The sequence below is a fragment of the Oncorhynchus keta genome, chromosome 27, assembly GCF_023373465.1.
Source record: "Oncorhynchus keta strain PuntledgeMale-10-30-2019 chromosome 27, Oket_V2, whole genome shotgun sequence".
Classification (NCBI taxonomy): Eukaryota; Metazoa; Chordata; class Actinopteri; order Salmoniformes; family Salmonidae; genus Oncorhynchus; species Oncorhynchus keta.
Window position 1 is genome coordinate 23,471,973 of NC_068447.1, and position 27,538 is coordinate 23,499,510.

At 41.7% G+C, this 27,538-nt stretch overlaps 1 protein-coding gene across 1 annotated transcript; it reads left to right on the top strand.

The window, feature by feature from the left end:
* The first annotated feature begins 12,669 nt into the window (after positions 1–12,669).
* LOC118359621 (protein Wnt-7a) lies at positions 12,670–23,439 on the top strand. Its single transcript, XM_035738174.2, has 4 exons — positions 12,670–13,025; positions 13,710–13,936; positions 17,383–17,654; positions 20,479–23,439. Exons 1-4 carry the CDS (start codon positions 12,955–12,957, stop codon positions 20,959–20,961), a joined length of 1,053 nt encoding a protein of 350 aa, XP_035594067.1. The 5' UTR covers positions 12,670–12,954; the 3' UTR covers positions 20,962–23,439.
* The last annotated feature ends 4,099 nt before the right edge of the window (positions 23,440–27,538 follow it).

A 27,538-nucleotide genomic window follows, 5' to 3' on the forward strand; every position in this document is an offset into this window, starting at 1 on the left:
AAAATGGCTTCCAGCACTCTACTCAGCAAACTGGATGCAGTCTATCACAGTGCCATCCGTTTTGTCACTAAAGCACCTTATACCACCCACCACTGCGACTTGTATGCTCTAGTCGGCTGGCCCTCACTACATATTCGTCGCCAGACCCACTGGCTCCAGGTCATCTACAAGTCCATGCTAGGTAAAGCTCCGCCTTATCTCAGTTCACTGGTCACGATGGCAACACCCATCCGTAGCACGCGCTCCAGCAGGTGTATCTCACTGATCATCCCTAAAGCCAACACCTCATTTGGCCGCCTTTCGTTCCAGTACTCTGCTGCCTGTGACTGGAACAATTGCAAAATCGCTGAAGTTGGAGACTTATCTCCCTCACCAACTTCAAACATCAGCTATCCGAGCAGCTAACCGATCGCTGCAGCTGTACATAGTCTATAGGTAAATAGCTCACCCTTTTTCACCTACCTCATTCCCATACTGTTTTTATACTGTTTTTATTTATTTACTTTTCTGCTCTTTTGCACACCAATATCTCTACCTGTACATGCCCATCTGATCATTTATCACTCGTGTTAATCTGCAAAATTGTATTATTCGCCTACCTCCTCATGCCTTTTGCACACATTGTATATAGACTGCCCATTTTTTTTTCTACTGTGTTATTGACTTGCTAATTGTTTACTCCATGTGTAACTCTGTGTTGTCTGTTCACACTGCTATGCTTTATCTTGGCCAGGTCGCAGTTGCAAATGAGAACTTGTTCTCAACTAGCCTACCTGGTTAAATAAAGGTGAAATAAAAATAAAATAGGTTAGTCCTCATTGTTTTAGTTTACTGCGGAGCCCCTAGTTCCACTCATCATTCCTCATTTGTCCCACTTCCCACACATGCTGTGACCTCACCCATTAAAACCAGCTTATACAGAGATACAACCTCTCTTATCACTCAGTGCCTGGGCTTACCTCCGCTGTACCCGCACCCCACCATACCCCTGTCTGCACATTATGCCCTGAATCTATTCTACCACGCCCAGAAATCTGCTCCTTTTACTTTTTGTCCACAACGCTCGAGGCGACCAGTTTTGATAGCCTTTAGCCGTACCCTCATCCTACTCCTCCTCTGTTCCTTGGGTGATGTGGAGGTAAACCCAGGCCCTGCGTGTCCCCAGGCACCCTCATTTGTTGACTTCTGTGATCGAAAAAGCCTTGGTTTCATGCATGTCAACATCAGAAGCCTCCTCCCTAAGTTTGTTTTACTCACTGCTTTAGCACACTCCGCCAACCCTGATGTCCTTGCCGTGTCTGAATCCTGGCTTAGGAAGGCCACCAACAATTCTGAGATTTCCATACCTAGCTACAACATTTTCCGTCAAGATAGAACTGCCAAAGGGGGAGGAGTTGCAATTTACTGCAGTGGTCGACCGATTTAATCGGAATGGCCGATTTAATTAGGTCGGATTTCAAGTTCACAATCTTGAAAATCGGGATTTTGGGGCGTCAATTGTTTTATTTTTATTTTTTAATACCTTTATTTAACTAGGCAAGTCAGTTAAGAACACATTCTTACTTTCAATGACTGCCTAGGAACGGTGGGTTAACTGCCTCGTTTAGGGGCAGAACGACGGATTTTCACCTTGTCAGGTCGGGGGATCCAAACTTGCAACCTTACAGTTAACTAGTCCAACGCAATAACGACCTGCCTCTCTCTCATTGCACTCCACAAGGAGTGGTAAGTCAAGGTAAGTTGCTAGCTAGCATTAAACTTATCTTATAAAAAACATCAATACTAATCACTAGTTAACTACACATGGTTGATATTACTAGATATTATCTAGTGTGTCCTGCGTTGCATATAATCTGACTGAGCATAAATATTCATTCAAACAGCACTTTCGTGGCAATACGGTATTGCCTATAAGAACATCCAATAGTCAGAGGTTAATGAAATACAAATGGTATAGAGGGAAATAGTCCTATAAAAACTACAACCTAAAATGTATTACCTGGGAATATTGAAGACTCATGTTAAAAGGAACCACCAGCTTTCATATGTTCTCATGTTCTGAGCAAGGAACTGAAACTTTAGCTTTCTTACATAGCACATATTGCACTTTTACTTTCTTCTCCAACACTTTGTTTTTGCATTATTTAAACCAAATTGAACATGTTTCATTATTTACTTGAGGCTAAATTGATTTTATTCATGTATTATATTAAGTTAAAATGTTCATTCAGTATTGTTGTAATTGTCATTATTACAAATACATTTTATTTAAATCGGCCGATTTAATCGGTAGCGGCTTTTTGGTCCTCCAATAATCGGTGTCGGCGTTGAAAAATCATAATCGGTCGACCTCTAGCAGAGAGAGCCTGCAAAGTTCTGTCATACTTTCCAGGTCTATACCCAAACAGTTTGAACTTTTGAACTAATTAAAAAAATTAACCTCTCCAGAAATAAGTCTCTCACTGTTGCCGCCTGCTATCAACCCCCCTCCGCTTCCAGCTGTGCTCTGGACACCATTTGTGAATTGATCGCCCCCCTTCTAGCTTCAGAGTTCGTTCTGTTATGTGACCTAAACTGGGAGATCTCACTGAGATCTTGATTGAAAACGGCAGAGGTGTATTTGGAGGGCAAGTTAGTTAAGATGACATCTATGAGGGTGCCCGTGTTTACGGATTTGGGGTTGTACCTGGTAGGTTCATTGATAATTTGTGTGAGATTGAGGGCATCAAGCTTAGATAGTAGGATGGCCGGTGTGTTAAGCATGTTCCAGTTTAGGTCACCTAGTAGCACGAGCTCAGAAGATAGATGGGGGGGCAATCAATTCACATATGGTGTCGAGGGCACAGCTGGGGGCAGAGGGTGGTCTATAGCAAGCGGCAACGTTGAGAGACTTGTTTCTGGAAAGGTGAATTCTTAGAAGTAGAAGCTTGAATTGTTTGGGTACAGACCTGGATAGTAAGACCGAACTCTGCAGGCTATCTTTGCAGTAGATTGCAACACCGCCCCCTTTGGCAGTATCTTGGCGGAAAATGTTATAATTAGGGATGGCGATTTCAGGGTTTTTGGTGGTTTTCCTAAGCCAGGATTCAGACATCCGGGTTGGCAGAGTGTGATAAAGCAGTGAGTAAAACAAACTTTGTGAGTAGGCTTCTAATGTTAACATGCATGAAACCAAGGCTTTTACAGTTACAGAAGTCAACAAATGAGAGCACCTGGGGAGTGGGAGTGGAGCTAGGCACTGCAGGACTTGGATTAACCTCTACATCACCAGAGGAACAAAGGAGAAGTAGGATAAGGGTACGGCTAAAGGCTATACGAACTGGCCGTCAAGCACGTTCGGAACAGAGTAAAAAGAGCAGGTTTCTGGGCATGATAGCATAGATTCAAGGCATAGTGTACAAACAAAGGTAAGGTAGGATGTGGGTACATTGGAGGTAAACCTAGGCATTGAGTAATGATGAGAGAGATTGCCTCTAGAGACGTATAAACCAGGTGATGTCATCACATATGTAGGAGGTGGAACAACATGGTTGGTTAAGGCATATTGAGCAGGGATAGAGGCTCTACAGTGAAATAAGACTGTAACCACTAACCAGAACAGTAATGGACGAGGCATATTAATATTAATATCCATAGCCAAGTGAACATATGGGTCCATTGAGTGGTTGGGCTGGCTGGGGACACGGCGATTCAGACAGTTAGCATACCCGGGGCTAGCAAGCTAGCAGTTAGCAGACCCGGGGCTAGCAAGTTAGTAGAAGGGCCTTTGGGGGATGTCGTGATGGAGTCTGTTTTTGCCCCCTCGTGCAGTGACGTCGATAGACCAGTCGTTGATTACTAGGGTTCCAAGTAGCTCTAGATAGCTAGCAGGCCGCGGTTCACAGAATGGGCCTTCAGCGGTAGTCGCACCTGAGGGGCCTGTTGGAATCCTCGGGCAGATTATGTCGGTATTCCAGTCGTAGAGGATCGGCGGGGTTCCGTGCCCCGTACCTGCAGTAGAAGGGGTCCGGATTTTGTAGCCCGGGAGTGGGCTTCAGTGGTAGCCCGGGAGTGGGCTTCAGTGGTAGCCCAGGAGTGGGCTTCAGTGGTAGCTTCAGGCTAATTGATACTTGCTCCGGGATTGTAACGCTAGCCAGGAGTAGTCACCCGCGATTGCGGTTAGCTAGTTGCGAAGATCCAGATGACAAGGTTCAGAGTTTGCGGTAGGAATCCAGGGATATGGAGAGAAAAATAGTTCCGTTATGCTCTGGTTTGAGTCATGTTGTACAAACTGGAGAGCGCTTTCCGAGCTAAAGGTTAGCTGATGACCGCTAACAGTGGTTTGCTGACTGATAGCTGGTAGCTAGTTAGCTGGTTAACTTCAGTTGAGGGATTCCAGATCTGAAGTAAATAGAAATACTTGAGAGAAGAAAAAAACAGCTCCACGCCACATTGGGTGAGGTGGGTTGCAGGAGAGTATTTAGAAGTTGAGGTTTAGGAAAATATTTAAAGATATGCGAAGAAAAAGATATATACAAGGTACACGACAGGACAAAGATGTCTGACTGCTATACCATCTTGGAAATAAATCTTTCGGAATGTAGTGGAGTAAAAGTTGTCCAAAATATAAATAGAAAGGTACAGGTCCAAAAACGACTCAAGTAATACTTAAAATGATTTTTACTAAAGTACTTTACACCACTGCTTGTAAATATGTAGACATTTCAGTGACTGGTGCAAACCGCTGGCGAACCTGTGAAGTCCTCCCACAGGGAGGAGTGATGCACGGGAGTTGAAAGAGTAAGACTTCAGGACATCCTTCATATCCACTGCTTCCACTGATGCCAAAATGCTTCAGTAATCACAGACCACATTGTGAATGCTTTGTAAACACAAGACATGAAATGTACATCAGTTTATCACTACAGTACTTAGTACATTCTGTCTCTGTATTTACCTTATTTGTTTCCTTGATGGAGAGAAATGTCTTCTGGACATGGAGTGAGAGGTTCCCATTAAGTAGTATCGACTTTCCAGGGTGAGCCCTTTGTCTCTGTCAGTTGTCCACATCCACACTCTTAAGGACAGGTCCTGAGACGTGGTGACTACATGTAAACGATCCTGAGAGACAATCCATTTCCACACACTCTTAAGGACAGGTCCTGAGACGTAGTGACTACATGTAAACGATCCTGAGAGACAATCCATTTCCACACACTCTTAAGGACAGGTCCTGAGACGTAGTGACTACATGTAAACGATCCTGAGAGACAATCCATTTCCACACACTCTTAAGGACAGGTCCTGAGACGTAGTGACTACATGTAAACGATCCTGAGAGACAATCCATTTCCACACACTCTTAAGGACAGGTCCTGAGACGTAGTGACTACATGTAAACGATCCTGAGAGACAATCCATTTCCACACACTCTTAAGGACAGGTCCTGAGACGTAGTGACTACATGTAAACGATCCTGAGAGACAATCCATTTCCACACACTCTTAAGGACAGGTCCTGAGACGTAGCGAATACATGTAAACGATCCTGAGAGGCAATCCATTTCCACACACTCTTACAAATAGTTTTTTATTCCATGAGATATCCTGGCTAAACAAGGGCCAAAGTATTTTAAAGAATACATCTAGGGGAGAATAGAATATTGATCTAGAACACTGCAGATACTATGTATTGTGCTGACATGCGTTTCCCTGATACTAGTAGAGCACCAAAATAAACAATCGAATCTTATCCATGGTTATTATCATCCGTAGTAGATATGCACAACAAATAAGACTGAAACCCTTACCACATAAATTGAGGAGATTGATCCATTATGGTCCTTGAAGCTACTCTTTTTGACATTGTTAGCTGGCTTGCTAAATGGCTAATTGTTTTTATTCGAATTATGCATCTGGACAATGTACCTAGTAGTGGGGAGTCGACTCCTTGCCCTTCGACTCCCATTTCTGGGTGTCATGCTGGAATCGACTCCTAACATTCAGTATTGTTGCAACGGAGGAAACTATTTTCCATAGTCTACTTCGTGAACACAAACTTTCACTGCAACGAAAGAGCAAGCTAGCGAGAGACGGAAGGGTCACAGCCAGGCATAGGCAGGTATGTCGGCCACCAGGCAGAAAGTCAGAATCGTGCATCCGTAATCAAAAGATGTAGACTATAGGCTACCGCAATGCTGTATTTCGCTATTTATTTGCATGCAATGACTCATGCAAGTTCACTAAAGTAGGGACTATCAATGAGTAGGCTGAGCTATTCTACTTGCAACAGACCAAAGACCAAACATATATTTAGCGTTTTTCATAGCAAAGAGAAAGCGAGGCGGTCAGAACCGTGCACTTAGGCTATATTTTGGTAATCTGTATCTAGCAATGCCTTGTAAATTCACCAAAAGTATATGCAATAAGGCCAGATGAGGTGTGGTATATGGCCAATATACCATGACTAAGTGCTGTTCTTATGCACGACGCAATGCCTGGACACATCCCTTAGCCATGGTATATTGGCCATATATCACAAACCCCCGAGGTGCCTTATTGCTATTCTAAACTGGTTACCAATGTAATTAGAGCAGTAAAAATACATGTTTTGTCATTCCCGTGGTATACGGTCTGATATTCCCCGGCTGTCAGCCAATCATTATTCAGGGTTCGAACCATCCAGTTTATAATAAAGTATATATTAGGCTATCAATGATTATGGTTAAGATATTCTTTATAGTGCCAGTGAATTGAAGTTGAACATTGCCAACTGCATCAGTTTAATTAGGCTTAAATGTCCAATAAAAACTATTGCCTATAGTTTATTTAATGAAACCCTGGTAACTCCACGTACAGGGTTGGAGAGCCCTGTCCTAGGCAATAGATCGCAAAACAGCATCCCCGCATTTTTGGAAATGGCAAGTTACAGTTTCTCCCAATTGGTTACACACTAAAATTGGAACTTGAAACGCAATCACAGAAACCTGAAACTCATGTACCAAATCATTAAACCAAGTCTGCAAAATTGCAAGCACAATTCCAGCTTTACACTCAGTTTTCAATTCTAATAATATATAATAATATATAATATATATATAAGTGTGATATATATTCTATATCACACTTTTTGCAAAACACTACACACAGTTCTCTATATTAGGCACAACATTCAAAATTAAAATATCTTTAGTCCCTTTGGAAAGCAATGCCAATCACAATGCCAAGCTCTATACACCAATTGGCAACACCCACTCCTAATATATAATAATAATAATAATATATGCCATTTAGCAGACGCTTTTATCCAAAGCGACTTACAGTCATGTGTGCATACATTCTACGTATGGGTGGTCCCGGGGATTGAACCCACTATCCTGGCGTTACAAGCGCCATGCTCTACCAACTGAGCTACAGAAGCACCACTCCTCACAGGTGTAAACACTAGTTGCTGAATTGTTCACTTATAAATCAGAGCTTTAGCACTTTAAAAGGTCACAGATGAGCTCTCCTGTTTTGGGGGAAAATGGAAGTCAATGGAAAAGCAAGAGCTAGAGGTGAAGGAGTGAGAGTAAGTGGAGGACGAGGAAGGACAGTTGTCTCAGATGAGATCAGGGCCACATTTGTTGACCATGTGCTCAACCATGGATTGACTATGAGAGAGGCTGGGCAGAGAGTTCAGCCCAACCTGAGCCACTACACAGTTGCATCTGTCATCCGTACATTCAGAAATGACAACCGGTAAGTTACCTACCATCTACATTATGCTCTTTATGTATGTATACTGCAGTCCGACATATCAGTAGGTCTATGTTACTCTGATTGTTGGCCAATGTTACAGTAATATTGTTTCATATTGAAAGAAAATAGATTATTTTAGCTTATTGTAACCAATCATATCATATTTGTGGATCTTCTGCAGAACTGAGAGACGGCCAGGCCATGGTTGAAGACATCAGAACAGGAGACGGCTATTGTGAACATGGTGGTGGCAAACAATACCATTAGACTACGAGAAATCCAGAACCACATAATTGCAGACAACACAATATTCAATAACATTCACCAGGTGGGCTTGTCTACATTGGACCGTGTATTACAGCGCAACCGAATCCGGATGAAACCGGTCTACAGGGAGCCATTTGAATAGGTCTACAGGGAGCCATTTGAGCAAAACTCAGAGAGGGTTAAAGAACAGCCCTATGAATATGTGCCAGTACTATACTGTGAATTTACTATCATATCAGCACTGTATAGACACATTACAGTACTGTAATCCAGTGTATTGTGCCTCACCACATTGACTGCTCTAGGTCTATGTCACATGTCTGTTTCAAAGAGTCTTCGAGCTGGATGCTTCTGCAATTCAGCACGTTTATATTTACATTGATGAGGCTGGCTTTAACCTAGCCAAAAGAAGGGGATGGGGACGGAACATTATTGGCCACCGTGCCATTGTGAATGGCCCTGGACAGCGTGAAGGGAATATCACCATGTACTCAGCCGTTAGCCAGCAAGGCATCCTCCATCACCATGCCAACCTTGGTCCCTACAACACCGCCCTTCTCATCACATTCCTGTACACACTACATGGAATCCTCATTCCAGCCGAGCAGAGGGGTGGACCAGAGCAGCCCAGGTATGTTGTCATCTGTGACAACGTGAGTTTCCACCGGGCTGATCTGGTCCGCAACTGGTTCATCAACCACCCACAATTTATTGTTATTTTCCTCCCACCATGTTCTCCATTCCAAAATGCAATTGAAGAGTTTTTTTCGGCATAGCGATGGAATGTGTATGACCGCCATCACCTCGCACGCATGCCTTTTCTCCAGGCAATGGAGGATGCATGTGGTGAAGTTGTTGTGGGGGCTTTCGGCGGCTGTATCCGTCACTCCAGAAGAGTCTTTCCCTGCTGTTTAGCCAGGGAGAACATCGCTTGTGATGTAGATGAGGTGCTGTGGGGAGACCAAAATAGGAGGCAGGATGCAGCCCAATGTATTTTTTCCTTACATTTTGCATGTGTTTTTGTCTTTTTCTGTTTAGTTTTGAAAGAATGAGCCACTTTCATTTATCTTTAAATTTTTTACAGATAACCCTTTATCTTCCTGAATGTTTTTCCTGGCTTTCTCCTGGTGTGCATGGAAAGTGTCCCATACAAAACACAAGTGTTCACAAATACTGCATTTTGGAAATAAATGACAATGTTTTTGTTACTGTATTGCATTTGTGTGTTTATTTATGTATATTTAAGTAGGTATACATTACTGTAACAATATTTTACAGCCGGCTACAGTGTAACACTGAAAATGCAAAAGGCATAAACCTACCGATGGGATATTCACCAGTGTTTTGTTGGTTGGTAGACAGATCTATTCATAAGACGCTGTCATTTTGATGCAAAAACAAAACATTTTGGAAAGAGAGAAAACAGTTTTGAATGTAGCGTTTGCTTTTGCTAGAGATTTGTAGAGTTTTGCATTTTGTGTTTGTGGTTTTGTGTTGGGCCAAAGATTTGGGGAAATGGACCAAAATTCAGCAAGCGTGTGTAAACAATTGTGGAAAACTTTCTCATCCATAAACACAGTCAAGTGCAAATACGGTTCAGCAGCGCAAATCAGCAGGATGTTTGGCATTGTTATTAGGAAGGATGTCTGCCATTTATGGATCCCTAAAATAATGATTATGATCACACTAAATACATTTAAATATTATAGGGAGACCTATACATTTGGCAGCCAAGCACAAGTTATCAATGTAGCCTTTTATTGTCTAGACACAGTGTTTAAATATTGTCATGCCTACAATAAAAACCTCCAGGCTTCCATCATGAGTCAATTAATTTTGAGAAAAAAAAAAAAAAGAATTACAGAGGGCAGTTTGGAAAAACGAATCCTGTGTGAATCGTCCTCTAGTTAACATTAGCCTTCTACCTCTAGCTACATATTAAACCATCCTCTCAGGCCAGGGGCACAACAATATATGAATACATGTTTGGATCAGAATCGCCATTATAATCATTGGACAGATAATTAAATCAAACCAAATCCCTACCTCCATCCACGGCTAATTTAGGATAGGGAGGCAACAAGGTCATACTCGTTTGGGCTAGACAGTATCAAATAGATGGCCTACACGTAGAGTCACAGAGCGGGCGCTGTTTCACTCGCTTGGATGCTTTCTCCTGTGAGATACATTCAGCCTCTAGCGAATTGATGGAAAATGATGAAACACAGAGAGAGGAAAATAAAAACATAAAATACTTACTTTTTGGGGGAAGCCTGCCCTTGCTTGGCGTCCATGAATATACGCCACTGACTTTACCAAACATCTTTACTGAACTTTAGACTTATGAGTTACCACCCTCAGTCTCAGGGATGGTTCGGATATTCCTTTCGTCTCTATTGAGTTAGGTAAATCAGCTTTTAGGTGTCTTGCACCTTATTTGTGGTACAATCTTCAAAATGTTCTTAAATTTGATATTTTGGTGCCTCTAGTGCAATTCAGAAAGGTGATTGAGGACCTTATTGCTGATGAATGCGTTTGTTTTGTTATGACCATGTTGTTCTTTCTGCTTGCATTTTGTATTTATATTCATGTGTGTTTTTTCTGTAATTCAGGGCTCATCTGTAAAAGAGATCTTGGTCTCAGTATGACTCCCTGATAAAATAAAGGTTCAATTAAAATGAGATGGTGTGTATGAGCATCCATTAAATTTGTGTTTTGGGAGTCGAGCAAGAGTCGACTCCTATGACTCCAACCACAGGAGTTGGAGTTGAGCAAGAGTCGACTCCTATGACTCCAACCACAGGAGTTGGAGTTGAGCAAAAGTCGACTCCAATCACAAATCCAAATCCTGGAGTCGTGCACCACTAACTGTACTAGATTTTTTTGTTTCACCTTGCTGCTGTTTCCCGATCTTTTGAAAACATCAATTGAAAAGGGACCTGAACCTTGAGAGGAATGTGAGATGCAGTAAGGGAATGCAGTACTGAGTCCGAGGGCTCGTAGAAAGGACGACTGGCTACTACTCTGAACTGTGTGTGGTGGGCTTTCTGGTGGCCAGAGCTGTTGAGGCATCACACAAGTGAGTGCCATACTTTGTGAAGGAGAAGGTTCAGTAGCTACACAACTGTTAATTTGTTTTTTGAGCTTTTGAAGTGCTTTGAGATTATGAAAAGTGCTATCGAAATGTATTACAGAGTGCTGCTGCCCTTCCCTTCCAGAAGGATGTCTGAGGTCTTCCCCTCAAATACCAACCATTTCTCCACCTGCTCAACTGAAGTAGGAGGAAATGTGTGTCAGTTAGACCAAAAATCCATTACAAACAACCATGAAAATGACACAAGGGGACAAGCTTGTTAAAGTAACAGGTAACGAGAATCTAAATAGATTCAGATATTAAACGTCTCAACTCGACACTTTACCCTGGATCTCTGACTTGTATCTAGTATGTTTAATGCTGATGTCGAACACAGAGAAAAGCTTGTTGTGATGTGTGAGTGGTCCTTGCAGTGGACGCTGGACAGTCTGACCGGCTGGGAGGGCAGGAAGACTGCAGCCTGAGACAGACAGAGACACTGGCACAGATACACTCATGCCGCGGGAAGATGTTTAAGGTTGAGGGTGCTGACATTACATTTTTTATACCTTTAAAAAAAGATATTATTCAACAGGTGCTGCAGAACCCTCAACACCCCTACGTCCTGCGGCTAGGGATAGGCTGAGTTTACACAGGCATCCGAATTCTGATCTTTTGCCCAATTATGGGAAGATCTGATTTGTCAGAATACCAATTAGTGGCAAAAAAGAGCCTGTGTAAATGCATTTTTATTGAAATAGCTTAAATTGGCAATTCCATGTTAACAGAGTGACACTGAAATTCGGATTTTTCACTTTAAAATGTACATCAAACAAAAAACAATAATTGCAAAGTTAAACAAACCACACAACTATATGCAGAAGGACCACTTTTAACAATTTCCACAGAATTGTTTTACAAAAACACATTTACTTGAAGAACAGTGCAGATGCAATGTTTGGAAAGAGAATAAAGGCACAAACAGCTTATTGCTGGCTGTCAAATATAATTTCAGCGAATCTTTATTCAGTTTTCAACGCTACATATCTTAATTGGTCTGCAGATGGCGCTATTATAAATGGTACAAAACTTCTCCAAAACAGAGGCGCAAGGATGCGCTGGACGTGTGTGATGAAGGAAGGAGCTGTCACAGGTAAGCAAGTTATGTACAAATTGTGCCAACATTGTATATATAAAGGTGACCATTTGTTGACATGTTTTGTTTCAAAATAGGTTATGTGGACAATGTATTAAGTGAGTGCAATGAAAATGTATGCATGTCATTTAATTTGAGATGAGTTCGGCAGTTCGAGTTAGGCTATGTTTATTTTTGAAGTATAAATTGTAGCCTATTTAATGATAATCATACGCCGTTAGTGAAAATAACACATTCTCATTATCAACGCACAAGATGTACTACCATCATTATCCACTGCGTGTGTGTTTTCATTTATTAGAAAGGTAAAAGGCTTAATGGTTAGGTGAACTGACAACTGGAATAGTTGTGGAGAGATTCAGCCCAGGCGGGATTCCACAGTAGGGCCCTATGTCTTCTCTAAACACGCCCCGGATATATGAGCCAGATATATAGATCATTCGGGTAGCAAAGGAACTGTGAGAAGGAGATAATCACACTACAATACTTTCTCATCCTTAGTTTTACCTGTGACACCCTCGCAATGACAAGCCGGCGCAGCAAAGGGGACACTTAAGGGGAATTTACGGAAATCATTACAGCTAGGAAACTATATAAAATTATTGAGAGTAACTATTGGGGATATTCGTTGGTATCGACTTGGAGTAACTTTGGATACTTGGACAGTGACTATCGGAGAATATCTATCTATTTATCATTTTCGCTTACACATTGCATGAAACTGAGAGTGGAGAAGCACCATGAGTCGGAAAACTAGACGCTGGATTTTTCGGGTTTTGCTTTGCCTTGGGATTGTCTATTTGAAAATCGGGTGAGTTTGATTCTTATAGGCATGTTCATCTAACATTGTTATGTTCCTAAATATCAGAATATAAAACATAAAGAGTATAGACTATAACAGAACGTTTCGGATGTCATTTTGTTACACAGGCTACGTTTCTATAAATGAAACTTTCTTTCAATTATTGTAATTATTCATCTACGTAAACGATGTTCATTGTTCATTTGACATTGGCCCGTGAACAATGCAAGGTTTCTGAGAGTTTGTTTAATTATTCTGTTCCAAAAAATCTATCGAGTTGATGGAAAATCTGAGTTTTTACCATTAGAAACCACCTGACGAAGTGTATTCCGATCTGTTGGCCCATACAAATCAAATACATTAAGTTTATAAATTAGGCTACAGAATGCTTATGTTTAGTCCTTTCTATTTTGTAACACACTTGTAGATTACTCAAAGACAGGTTCATTGAGTTTAATAAGGGAGATAGATATGTCTCGTATTTATACAAACACAAGTTTAATAACCTCAAGAGGCAAGGAAAACATTAAGTCTGTGCTTTTAAATTGTATGAATGTATAACCCTATTTCATATTATAAACATGTAATAAAGCTTTAAACACGGTATTATCTAGGAGTTTGAAAACTATGTTGTCCATATAGCAATATCTGGCAGTCACTTTAATTCCATGACTAACTCTTGTATCCTTACAGTGGTTTTTCATCCGTGGTCGCGCTAGGTGCGAGTATAATCTGTAACAAGATTCCCGGGTTGGCTCCCCGACAGCGGATAATCTGCCAGAGTCGCCCCGATGCCATTATTGTCATCGGAGAGGGAGCCCAAATGGGGATCAACGAGTGTCAGTTTCAATTCAAAAATGGGCGCTGGAACTGCTCTGCGCTTGGAGAGAGAACGGTCTTCGGAAAAGAGTTGAAAGTGGGTATGTTGCAAATCAATTCAAATTTGGTCAGAGTTTTTTTTAATGTCATTTCATTACTAAAATGTCCCCAATTGTATAATTCATATAGACCTGTAGGTTAGCTTTCGCATTGTGAGTCAAGAGCGCTCAGTGCCGCATGCAGACAAATGTCCCGTATCCTTTTGAGAACCTGGTTTAGCCTGTATATTCAAATGATATTTGACACAAATCGTTTGTTGCTTTTCTGAATATTATCTACGGACTCATAGGTGCTAATATATTTCCCCCTTTTAATGTCACCAGCGCGTATACATTCCTGTCTTTAGGCTATATATACTTGCATTATGTCTGCGTCAATAACATGGACACACTTTAGAGAAAGGGAACTGCGTGTCCATTTGAGAGCAACATGCTGTGGCAATTACAATGTGTTGACTGAGAGATTTAAAAACGTTTCCCATAGGCTATACACTAGAAGTATCAACAGGCAATTTAATTGTAACAGCATACACATTTTCCCAATAACCTAAATTATCATGGTTAGGTTGAAGCTGTGTCATTTACTTCCTATCTCTAAAGTCTAACACTGGTCTTACAAGAGAGAGCCAGAGTGAGAGAGAAAGGAGAGGAACTGAACAAGTCCAAAATGTATCAGAAGCCAGCACAGTAACAAAGCTCTTGTGAACATTGACAGCCTGTCTTTTCAGTGCAGTGTAGTGTGTCTCCTGAGACACATATTCACTGGTCTTTATCTTTCTCTATCACTGCGTACTGTGGATCTCACAGTAAAGACGACAATCTTACCACGGGTATAAGTTACAGTGGATAGAAAGTACAGAGAAATAAAGTCCTAAAATACTGAACTGAACATACACTGGGGAATAAGGAAAGAAAGGAAAAGTTCAAATGAAGTACTGGAACTACCTGGTCAGGCAATAGCATTGATGAGTGTATTGGATGTATTTGGGGACACGGGGATAGCCTACAATAGATGCAGGCTCATGCCTGGTACAATGGAGGCTGAACTTGTTCAATAAGAACTTTTCCATGTTGTGCCTATCAAGCATGCCCTGGAGTTGTCTGAAGGACTTCTTGGAGTATGCTCCTGTGCATAATATTGCATAAAGTCACAGATACTCTGGATAACAGAGCAGCTGACATTGATCCCAATGTGATCAGATATTCAGCAGATGGTGAATCTGTGGCAACCACCAGATTGTTTCATATTCAGGGTGCAACTAGAATGTAGTCTAGGATCTTATCCTATCTCAACCTGGATTTGGGCTCTTCAACAGAGTTGCACACAACAAATGTAGCGAATAGCATTGAAATAGAAAACTGTTGGTGTTTAAACCATCAATGACAATTAGCTACACTCGTAGAAAAATGGGTTCCAAAAGGGTTCTTTGGCTGTCCTGATAGGATAACCCTTTTTGTTTCCATGTAGAACCCTCTGTAGAAAGGGTTCTACATGGAACCCCAAAATAGTTCTACCTGGAACCAAAAGGGTTCAACTTGTACCAAAAAGGGTTCTTCAGAGGGTTCTCCTATGGCGACAGTTGAAGAACCCATTAAGGTTCTAGATAGCACCTTTTTTAAGAGTGTAGACTACAGTATAGCTAATTGTCATCTTCTGATCTCTTATTTCCCTTCATACAATGCATTACTATAAATCCACAACTAGTGCATTCAATGGCAGTTCGCAATATTATTGGTTGGTTGGCACTATGAAAAGGTATTGGCTATCTACAGCTGTTGGTGTGAAAGGCATAATCCTCTCCTGCTGTTCAAGTGAAAACGGTGGTCTTTCACAATATGTTTTCTTCATGAATGAGTGGTTTAAGACATTGAAGAGTTTGGCATGGACAACCATGCAAAATAGATTGGTTTCACTGATCAGATTAGTGGTTAGAAATGAATGCCATTGTTGATGTCTAGTGTGAGTGGGGTGGAGCTTGCATGCTCTCACTTGTGGCCTAGGAAAGGCAGCCTAGGGTTTTTTTTGTTTGCAGGGGTGCAAGGTGCATCTAATGTTTTTAGTATTTCAGTAGTTTTTCAGTAGTATTTTGTGTGTTGCATATCAACCAACATGAATACTAAAATAACATTTAATTAGACTTTTTTTAAATGGGCTTTTCTACATATAACTTGGTGTAATAAGAGTATTCATATTCAACACTTCAAAGCATTGCTTCCGTTGCTTTTAAGTCTTTCCACTCAGGTCTCGTGACAAAGTACTACATAATTCCTACCCTCCTTTGTTTTGAACCAATGATCTGGGGGGAAATGAACAGCGGAGCAGTCAGAACTGACTGACTTTGTGCTGGCACACCTTCTTTTTTTGGCTCGGGGCCATTGGAATCTATAAAAACGTCTACATAATTGATGCCTCAATATGAGTTTTTTTTTCCAATGGCAAGGGCACAGATCCAAGATGTTAATCAAGAACAGGGCAGCAGCACCTAGTGAATCTGTGTTCACCAGAAAGTACCGAGGATGGTATCATGTTTGTTTTGAGGAAATGTCAACTGGAGGAGTTTGTTTACATAGATATGATGGATATTGCCATCAGTAGCTTATTGTTTGTATATACTCTAGCTACATAACTTCAGATGCAGATATTCCACTCTCTATGCATGCACACAGAGAATTCATGTTTGGTTAATAATAAGATTCATATCTGCGACCCATTTGTTTGCATCAGGAAATAATGTTAAACTAAACTAACTCATTGGAAAATTACACAAGTATGCACTTGTACATTAAAGCTTGGTATTAAAGCTGGGTATAAGCCAGTTTCCCTGTTCCCTATTTGCTTATCATCTTGAGACCTTGAAATACATGCTATGACTAAAATCTTTTTGCAAGAAGCTCTCTCTTTAAATCATGACAGGTTAATCTTAAACTATTTCCCGATAATTCAAACACCCCAGTGTGCGTAAATGATTTGTTAGTCGGACCTTGGGGAGATAACCTCTGAATCAAGATCCACCCTGCAAGAATACACAGAGCGTACCAGGCTCTGATCGGATCAATAGCTCTTCCTTCTCCAAAGCCCTCTCATTCATACTGCTTTATTGACTTGGAAGTTCACAGCCATTTTGGTAAAAGGCAGGCCAGTTTCCGGATTACTGTAGTCATTGAGTGGTCGTGAGTGAGACTGACAAAGATTTTGATATGAGCACTCACACTTAATGGTTAATCTGCTTTCAAATTGCTATTTTTCAACATACAGTATACAGTATATTTTATATGCACCATTTAGAGGGAAGTATGTAATGAAAATTCATATTTCCTCCCTTATCCCTGTCCTATTTATCAAGGGGTGAAACATACAGCTGTAGCACCAAAAATATATGCATTATTCCTGATATCAGATATCTCCCAGATATCACACTCATTCATACATTAAAATTATAAACTGCAAGTCAGTAAAATACTCAAGTTCCTCCTATGTTCTCTCCTAGGCAGTAAAGAGGCTGCGTTCACCTATGCCATCATTGCGGCCGGAGTTGCCCACGCCATCACTGCAGCCTGTACGCAGGGAAACCTGAGTGACTGCAGCTGTGATACGGAGAAACAGGGTTTCTACAGTAAAGGCCAGGGCTGGAAGTGGGGCGGCTGTTCAGCAGACATCAGCTACGGCCTGGGCTTCTCCAAGGTGTTCGTTGATGCCAGGGAGGTCAAACAGAACGCCAGGTCTCTCATGAACCTGCATAACAACGAGGTGGGACGCAAGGTACGTGACCATCCACTCCACTTCTTGTTTCTTTCTCCATAGGGAAGGATCTTACAAATGTGCTATCTGAATTTGAACAGTTTCTCAAAGCAAGAAAATATTCCTTCAGCAACAGGAAATGTTAATTATTATGTAGATTTTAATTCATTAACATTTTTGTAGGGGTTGATACATTTTCTGTTAGGGCAAATCAAGTCTGAAATGTTTATGTTGAAATTACGATCTTTATAATTTACATTTCCTGCAGAGCAGGAAAATCCTCTGAAACAAATTAAGATAGCACATCTGTAGGTGGAAGGCTCCATGCATTTTCAAACAGAAAGCCAGATCTCTGATGAACCTTCACATCAACGAGGTGGGATGCAAGGTACATGACTACACCACTCCATTTCCTGTTTCTCTCTCCATAGGGAAGGATCATAGATAGAAGGCAGTATGTATTTTCCATGGTGAAAATGTCACCCCAGCAAACCTAAACTGGATCCCAGAATATTTAATTAGGTGATGTAGGACCATTCTCCAAAAACGTTTCAATACAACAAAATCTGAGGGTAGTTCACTCAAAAAACATTTTTTTGTGGTATGAAAACATCAGACCAACATAGATTTTACGGAACAATGTCAGTAATCTCTTATAATGTCTTTATTGTAATCAGGAACTAGTTTCTTGAAGATAAAATGTGCTGTAGTTTACCCAAATTGGTACAGAGCAGACTTGAAAGAGACCGAAGTGTTGGTTAACGACATGACCTTCTGAATATAGGCTAGGCCTCAGTAACCATGGCTGTTGTGATTTCGTAGTCTCCACCATGCTCAGAAGCGGGTGGACCTTGCCAAGGATCTGGGCATTGGGGCCAAGATTAAACAGACAGTGAAATAAATGGAAGCTTTTAGGGGGGGGGCAGTTTAAGTGGCAGGGTTTGATTACGACCCAGATCTCTGGGCTGAAAACAAATTGACACTGTACATTAGAGTGGTCCCTATGCTCTGCACTTTTGGGAGAAGATACAGTTACTTCAGGTTTATCACAATACCTACATTCCTTGGATTGTCTGATATTGCAGAGCCAAGCACTTATTGTGTGTGATAGTCTTGTGCCACAGGTTTCTATGTGATACTTATTGTCCATAACCTCTCCTAACATCGTATAATCATATCTACTGTATCACCATGTCTCTTGGGAGCGGTTACCTGCCTAAGGAAGACTTTAAAGCAACTTATGTGAGTCACCTGCTGTTTTCAATGGCTTGTAGTCTGTCAATGACTAACACTGTGAAAAAATCCCTAGAAACAACCAGGATGGATCAGGGACTAGGGACTGTTCACATTCTCAGATCAAGGCTCCTGTGCATCCATGGCTGCAGCAAATAATAGATCAGCCCAGAGACTCCAGCAAGTCTGCAAGTCAAAGAAGAAGCAGAATAATTGTGCCAAACAACTTGGGCGAGGCTCCTTAGCAGTACACTGGAGTTAGTGAAGAGGAAAGAAGCACCTCTCCCTCCAGAGTCAAGCCTTACCCCTCTCTCTCTTCTTTCTGTGCCACAGAGGCCTGATTCAAACCACCAACACGTACCCAGACAGACTGAAAAGCCTCCACTCACACATTGTGCTCAACAGCTCACTGTTGCCTTTCTGTGTGGGGCCTGAATTCATCCCGCTTATCTAGACAGCTAAATTGCCTCTCACAGTGAAACGGGCTACATTCGTGGATTCAGATCAGTTGGGCTTTTTCTTTTTTCCTTCTCCTTGGTAATAAATGGCCTCTCTGTTTTGATAGTTATCCCCCCTCCTTTATTTATGTTAATCAACGCAGTGACACTGAGCAGGAGCGCGGTTCACAGCCCCCAGGTCCAATACGACCAGACAAAGCCTGTCACAAGTGTTGGTCACAGGGCTACTGATGGATTAGGACTTTGGAAGCCAAGTATTGTCTGGTATACCACGGAGGGCTAACCGCAAAGACCGTTGTTTCTCCGCACTTTCATGCATTTCTATGCATTTCCATTAAAAGGCACTAAAATACAATCTGTTTTATTGATTCTAGAATTTGTGGACATGGAAAATCAATATGCATTGTTCTTATGCAACAAAATTAAAGGTTTTTCACTTGTCACTGATTGCGGGAACTCTCCAAATATATATCTATTTTAGCATATAGATACTAGATTCCAAACAAACTCCCCATATAATTTAGTTCATGGAATTGGGACAAGTACATTAGTGTAGCTATAGTGTTGGCTGTGCCTTTTCAGGTTGAGATAGCAGACACTTGTAATAGTCATCGGAGAAGGCTTTAACAGTAATCCACATCATTCAGCAGCTTGTCCAGTCACTCCTACACACAAGGAGACTGTAACCTGATACAGAATTATGGCTCCTGTGTACAGTCTGAATTAAGCTACTGTTTTCTAAAGGGCTGTTGTATTCACAAGTAGCTAGTTACTGATCTAATGCTGCACTGTGCACACAATGTTACCCACTTCCTTGACTTTTACATACCTGAGTCTCAGAGTATGTCACTGTGCTATGTTGCTATTTTCAGCAATCAAACTATGTAGGCCTGTAATTTACTTCCACATCCACTGACTCTTGGGCCTGCACAGAATATTTTGATTTCAGAGGATCGTGTTATTATGACAATAAACATGGAAACCTCTGAGCCATTATTGCGCATTATAAGTGCATTATAAACATAATAGTATGATATGTTTGCAGATGCTTTTCTTTTTCAATGACCTACTTTTATATATGGTGATAGAAGCTTCAGCAGATGGTTTGCAAGGCATGTAAAGGTAACCTCTCTCCTGGTTGTTTGTGTGTCTAGATCCTTGAGAAGAACATGCATCTGGAATGCAAGTGTCACGGTGTTTCGGGCTCCTGCACCACTAAAACCTGCTGGACTAAACTTCCCAAGTTTCGCGAGCTTGGCTACATTCTCAAAGAGAAGTATGCCCATGCTGTGCACGTGGAACCGGTCAAAGCCAGCCGCAACAAGCGGCCCAAATTCCTCAAGATCAAGAAGCCCTACTCCTACCGGAAGCCCATGGACACAGACCTTGTGTTCATTGAGAAGTCCCCTAACTACTGCGAGGCGGACCCGGTGACAGGCAGTATGGGGACACAGGGCCGGATGTGTAATAAGACTGTTACGCAGCAGATCAGCGGCTGTGACCTGATGTGCTGTGGACGAGGGTACAACACACACCAGTACTCCCGCGTGTGGCAGTGCAACTGCAAGTTCCTGTGGTGCTGCTACGTCAAATGCAACACCTGCAGTGAGAGGACAGAGGTGTACACCTGCAAATGACAGTATTTATTGGACCGTCGGATGTGTGTGTGTGTGTGTGTGTGTGTGTGTGTGTGTGTGTGTGTGTGTGTGTGTGTGTGTGTGTGTGTGTGTGTGTGTGTGTGTGTGTGTGTGTGTGTGTGTGTGTGTGTGTGTGTGTTGGGTGGGTGTGGTTGTGGATGTGTGTGTGTGCATAATGGAAACTTTTTTAGGTAATGGATCATTGCTGTTTTTGCAGCAGTAGACATTGAGGAACTATAAGCAGAAGATGGAACAACAGCGATTTTGTCTGCACACAATGCTCCTTCTCCCCTCTCATTGGACATATACTGGGATCAGATCACCATAAAGGGAAACACACTGTGTCCTGGATGGCAGGGTGGGACAGCCTCAGGACATGAACTATAACACACTGCGCTATCTGCCAGCCAGCCAGCCTATGTTTTTGGACTATGTGTCAATGCTGAGACTGTTAAAAAGCTATGGATGGATGTGTACTATTTGTTGACTGTCGAGTGAATGGATTCCCCCAACGCTCACCATAAATCAGTGCTGGATATAATGCTGGACTCTGCTACTACTGTAGTTCTCTGTACCTGTACACTCTTAGAAAAGGGGTTCTGAAAGGGCTCTTCAGCTGTCCCCATAGTATAACCCTTCCAGGTAGAACCCTTTTGGGTTCCATATAGAACCCTCTGTGGAAAGGATTTTACATGGAACCCATAAGGAACCAAAAATGATTCTTCAATTTTTCATAAGGGTTCTCCTATGGGGACAGCCAAAGAACCCTTTTAGGTTGTAGATAGCACCTTTTTTCTAAGATTGTAGCTCAATAAGACGCACTATGCACAAATGAAATTAAACAGCCATCGGGAATATTTAACACACTGTATTTAGAGACAAATAAATAATATTAATTTATTTCATAAAGAAACTACTGACTTGATCCATTATGGAGCAAGTCTTAATTGTGTAGATGGTGGGTTCTTCCCCAATGAGAGTTTTTGTTATTGTTTTCTTTGTCAATGCAATCCAAAATAGAATTTAGAGTCATACACTGGAATTAGGACCACCTGGAATATTATGTTGCTCAGATTGTTCCAGGTTAGGCTGGTAATAGGCTACTGACATGAGTTTGTGCTTAATCTGAAATCGTACCCTATTCCTTTTGTAGTGGCTCTGGCCAAAAGTAGTGCACTATATGGGGAATAGGGTGCCATTTTGGACGTGTACTTAGTCTTCCTTCTGTTTGCTGCTAGTCTGGAGAATCCCTCACTGTGGTCTAAGGGCATCAACACTACTGTCTGTGTTGAGTGACAACGCTCACCTCAACTGACTAAATTTAACAAGACATATTCGACCAGACACTCTTTTTGGTAAATATTGGTAAAGAGAGTATATTTTGAAAAAGCCTATTTTTATATACATGTCTTATTTATACTATTTCTTCTGACATATTTCAATATCACACTCTTCCCTCTTTATCCCTCTGGAAAACCCATTAAATATCACACTCTTCCCTCTTTATGCCTCTGGAAAACCCATTCAATATCACACTCTTCCCTCTTTATGCCTCTGGAAAACCCATTCAGTATCACACTCTTCCCTCTTTATGCCTCTGGAAAACCCATTAAATATCACACTCTTCCCTCTTTATGCCTCTGGAAAACCCATTCAATATCACACTCTTCCCTCTTTATGCCTCTGGAAAACCCATTCAATATCACACTCTTCCCTCTTTATGCCTCTGGAAAACCCATTCAATATCACACTCTTCCCTCTTTATGCCTCTGGAAAACCCATTCAATATCACACTCTTCCCTCTTTATGCCTCTGGAAAACCCATTCAATATCACACTCTTCCCTCTTTATGCCTCTGGAAAACCCATTCAATATCACACTCTTCCCTCTTTATGCCTCTGGAAAACCCATTCAATATCACACTCTTCCCTCTTTATGCCTCTGGAAAACCCATTCAATATCACACTCTTCCCTCTTTATCCCTCTGGAAAACCCATTCAATATCACACTCTTCCCTCTTTATCCCTCTGGAAAACCCATTCAATATCACACTCTTCCCTCTTTATCCCTCTGGAAAACCCATTCAATATCACACTCTTCCCTCTTTATCCCTCTGGAAAACCCATTCAATATCACACTCTTCCCTCTTTATCCCTCTGGAAAACCCATTCAATATCACACTCTTCCCTCTTTATGCCTCTGGAAAACCCATGTGGGAAAATGTGCCACTGCTGTCACTTCATTGTTGTACTGTATACTGTATTGTTGTACTGTATACTGTATTGTTGTACTGTATACTGTATTGTTGTACTGTATACTGTATTGTTGTACTGTATACTGTATTGTTGTACTGTATACTGTATGTTATTTGGAGCCATGTGTTTGTCCCTGTGAATATATGGCTGTGTTCAAACTGCTTTGTTTACTGCATTTCATGACTGCTATGGTTGGAATACAGGAGCGGGATAAGACTAACAAGCCACGACTCTGAGGGTTTCATTTCACTACTAACCCTACAGATCTTTACTTGATCATCCTGTTGTAGATCTTTCCTGCACTGTAAGAAATGTCAAACTTGTAGTGTATTTCAGCTTTAAAAATACTTAAGTATGTCATTTCTCCAATTTCAGACTTGAGTTAGCCGAAAAAAATGTATAAATGTATCAACCCGTAATTATAACCCACATAATAATTCTCATTTCCTGTTGCTGCAGGATTATTTTCCTGCTGTAGAAAACTGGCTCAAATTAAGATGCTACATCTACAACTTACACGACAAGAGAGGCAGCTCAAATTGGTTCTGATTTTCAGCCTAAATATAGCCTGGTCTCTAAAACCACAATGTTATTACATATTAATTACATGTTAACTACACATTAATTAACTATGGGCTTTATTACTTGGACTTTAAGTTGATTGTATTGTATGACAGTTTTATGCTGCCATTAGGCTGCAACACGCCACATTGAGCAAACTATTATTTATTAAAGACAATGAAGCTAATAGACCATAGATATCATATGTGATCGTGGAAAGGCTTAAATGCTTAGAGTTAAATCAATCACTGACACGGTTCACTCTATGGTTGCAAACTGTGAAGTAAGCAGGGCTAAAGAAAAAAAGAGACATTCTTGGAGAAAGTGCGGAAAGTTATTCAGACTTAATTGAGGGCCCATCTTGGCCTCAGACTGGGAAGGACGCGGTTGAATGTAACGGAGGAGAAAAGCGTTTGTGCGCTAATGGTAGGATGTTGGTGTAATTGATGAGGCTGGTTGGGCTGGCTGTCACGGTGGTGATGACTTGCTCAGGCAGGGAGGAGTTGGAGCTGTCAGCTGATAGATGACCAGCACATCTGCTTCATTCACTCCTAAAGCCCCTAGTTGCTACAACAACTCCCTCTGCACCCCAGAAAATGTGAGGCAGTCCAAAGGAGATGCCGGCTGACATGTCAAGGAAATGTTAACGATGCTCAAGCCCACAATCGCCCTCTTCCACTTCCCTAATAAAACTAAAACAGGGAGAGAAAGGTGTTAACAGATAACTTGGTTGCAATGACCCTCTGAAATAAAGTTATGTATGAATTTGGCCAATAGCTCAATATTTCACCAATTTTGCGAAGACGACTTACATTTCTACAGTGAGGGCCTTCATTCATTCCCTAATAAAATCTTCTTCTGACATAATATTCTGTTCCAGGGCCGTATTCATAGAACATCTCAGAGTAGGAGTGCTGATCTTGGATCATTTTAGCCTTTTAGAATAATGAATGGATAGGGTGGGGGGCTGATCCTAGATCAACACTTTTACTCTGAGACGCTTTATGAATATGGGCCGAGCGCTCTAAAGAGGGGTCCGGCTGCACCTGAAGTACCCTAACAAAAATGATACTGGAATGTATTGTGATTGTTGACCCCTGAAGAGGGTTGTAACTGTGACTTATTTGTGGTTGAGAGAAAAGCTTCCAGTGTTCATTGCTTCAATAGAGTCCAGCATAAGAAAAGGCAGCTGGCCAAACAGCCCTGGTTAAAGTTAAACCAGGGTTTGTGTTGAAGACTCACCACATTATCTCAGTGTCTAAAGAAGTCCTCCCTCCCTCTACATCTCTGAGGATCTAATATGGGTCATCTTAGGCCAATTCACACTCACTTAGTCTTCAGCTAACCTTTCAATGACTGTGGAGAATCTGTAGACTCTGTGAATGATGCGTCCTCATGTCAGAGCTCCCCTAATGGTTCAGCATCCATTTATGGTGAGTAATGATTAAATGAGATGCTGTTACAGTCATATTGTCAGTGACCTAAAGAAACCTTCACATTGGATCATCAGTGTGTGTGTGTGCGTGTGTGTGTGTGTGTGTGTGTGTGTGTGTGTGTGTGTGTGTGTGTGTGTGTGTGTGTGTGTGTGTGTGTGTGTGTGTGTGTGTGTGTGTGTGTGTGTGTGTGTGTGTGTGTGTGTGTGTGTGTGTGTGTGTGTGTGTGTGTGTGATCCACCTGCCTTGTGACTCAGTAAGATCTACACCACAACAGAAGACACAGTCTTTCCCACACCCCCCACAAACACACTGTTTCATCAAACCAAAACTCCATGTTCTTTGATATCACGGCATAAGCCAGACACTCTTAATCAAGTTAGAGGATCACTGCAATACTAATTATACCCTTAACTGTGCTTCTTCATAAACAAGACTGTGTCACTGCCAAACCATTCAGGGGTGTAATAGACATGTCACTCTGAACTGGGGGGGGTTGTACCCTTTGAAGGTTTGTTTACAAATACACAAGCACAAACACACACACATGCACACACACACACACACACACACACACACACACATATTGATGCCAGGGGTAGCACCTGCATTACCTGGAGATCGGTGGTAGTGACTGATTTATAGTTAGTAGTCTGGCTGTATCTCTGTGTTGTTGCTGGAGGCTTGCCATGGCTTCCCTATCTGCTGCGGAGACCTGCTACATTAGGGCAGCCATTCAGTCTGCTGTAGCTAGTACCCACAGTCTAAATCACTCATTATTCATTTAAAGCACTTATAACTTATTCATCCTCAATATCACCTGTTTGGAGTAGTGATGAGATTACCCATCAACAGGTTTCACCTGATGGAATCTAACATCAGTGAGTCTTTGGCATCTATTTGAGAGGCAGATGACAGCAATGTAGTCTTACCACTAATATTGACATACAAAACACAGAGTCAAACTTATTTGATCTTAATTCAAGGCTTTTGGTGCCGCTCACCAGATTTGGCACAGAATTGAATTCTATAAAAAGGGCAGCTCTACTTGTGTTGGTAACATACACGTGTTTTAGCAGATGTTATTGCTGGTGTAGATTAATTGTCGTGAGTCTACCTAACCATCCAGAGGATTAGAGTCCAATGATAGCATTTCATCTTTCCGGCTTTGATTTGTGAACAGGCTGGCTGTATACGGTATGCATACAATGACGTCTACAGTAGCGGGAGGTGACTCACAATTTCACAGCATTAAAAGTTTAAAGGAATTGAAAATATATACGTATTTACAGTATCTTAATTCAAAACAAACCAGCCTCTATGTGTCAGAACAATAATTAGCTGGTTTCAAGCACTTCAGTCATAGAACACCAGTAAAGACAGTAATTTGGTAGAGTGGGAGGAGAGAGAAAATATGCTTTCCACTCCACTGTCTGTCTGTCTGTCTGTCTGTCTGTCTGTCTGTCTGTCTGTCTGTCTGTCTGTCTGTCTGTCTGTCTGTCTGTCTGTCTGTCTGTCTGTCTGTCTGTCTGTCTGTCTCTCTCTCTCTCTCTCTCTCTCTCTCTCTCTCTCTCTCTCTCTCTCTCTCTCTCTCTCTCTCTCTCTCTCTCTCTCTCCTCTCTCTCTCCTCTCTCTCACACTGTCCATAAATCTTCTGACACATGATTCTGTCAGTCACAGGTACTTTTGTTTTTCCTCTGGTTGGGACATGCACAAGCACCTGAGCTCTGCAGCAGTAAATTGTAGAGTACAAGGTTGTTTTTATACAATTTCTCTGAGGTATGGGCACATACACTCATTGTGCAGTCTCTTAACAATGTGTGCATGGTGTTGGAGGCCATGCGATTGAAGCGGGAGATAGCCGACAGTATCCACTCTCCACAAGAGAGATCCTCCAAGCAACCCTCATAGGGTCTATCTGATTTCCGATGTAAACACGTTTGGCATGACAGCCTCCTGGAATTGTCATCAGTAAGAGCCCCTGACAGAGGTCTTCTCAGCTATCTAGGGGACATTCAAGTGAAGGATACCCGTTCAGCCTCTGTGGGGGAGAAAGCTCCTGAAATATGTAGTCAGGGCACAGCAATGCATATGCGCAATCGAGAAATGAGACCTTTGAGTGCACTGTTTAAAGACCGTCGTTGATGATTGTCCATGAGCTGTGTAATATACTGTAATGCAGTATCGTCAAAAGATCTCAGTGGCCCCATGCGATACTTTTCATTTTTTCTCTGTGAGTAGTTTGAAACAGGGTATGGAAGGCCCTCATGCCCGCCCCCCTCTCTGATAACGTCACCTGAGCCAAGCTTACAGTAATCTGCCGACGTC

What these genes read in the sequence shown, in the direction of transcription:
- LOC118359621 (XM_035738174.2), top strand. Translation starts at nt 12,955, where the DNA reads ATGAGTCGGAAAACTAGACGCTGGATTTTTCGGGTTTTGCTTTGCCTT. An exon ending in CGGAAAAGAGTTGAAAGTGG is followed by an intron (nt 13,937 to 17,382) that starts GTATGTTGCAAA and finishes GTTCTCTCCTAG; the next exon opens with GCAGTAAAGAGGCTGCGTTC. An exon ending in ACAACGAGGTGGGACGCAAG is followed by an intron (nt 17,655 to 20,478) that starts GTACGTGACCAT and finishes TTGTGTGTCTAG; the next exon opens with ATCCTTGAGAAGAACATGCA.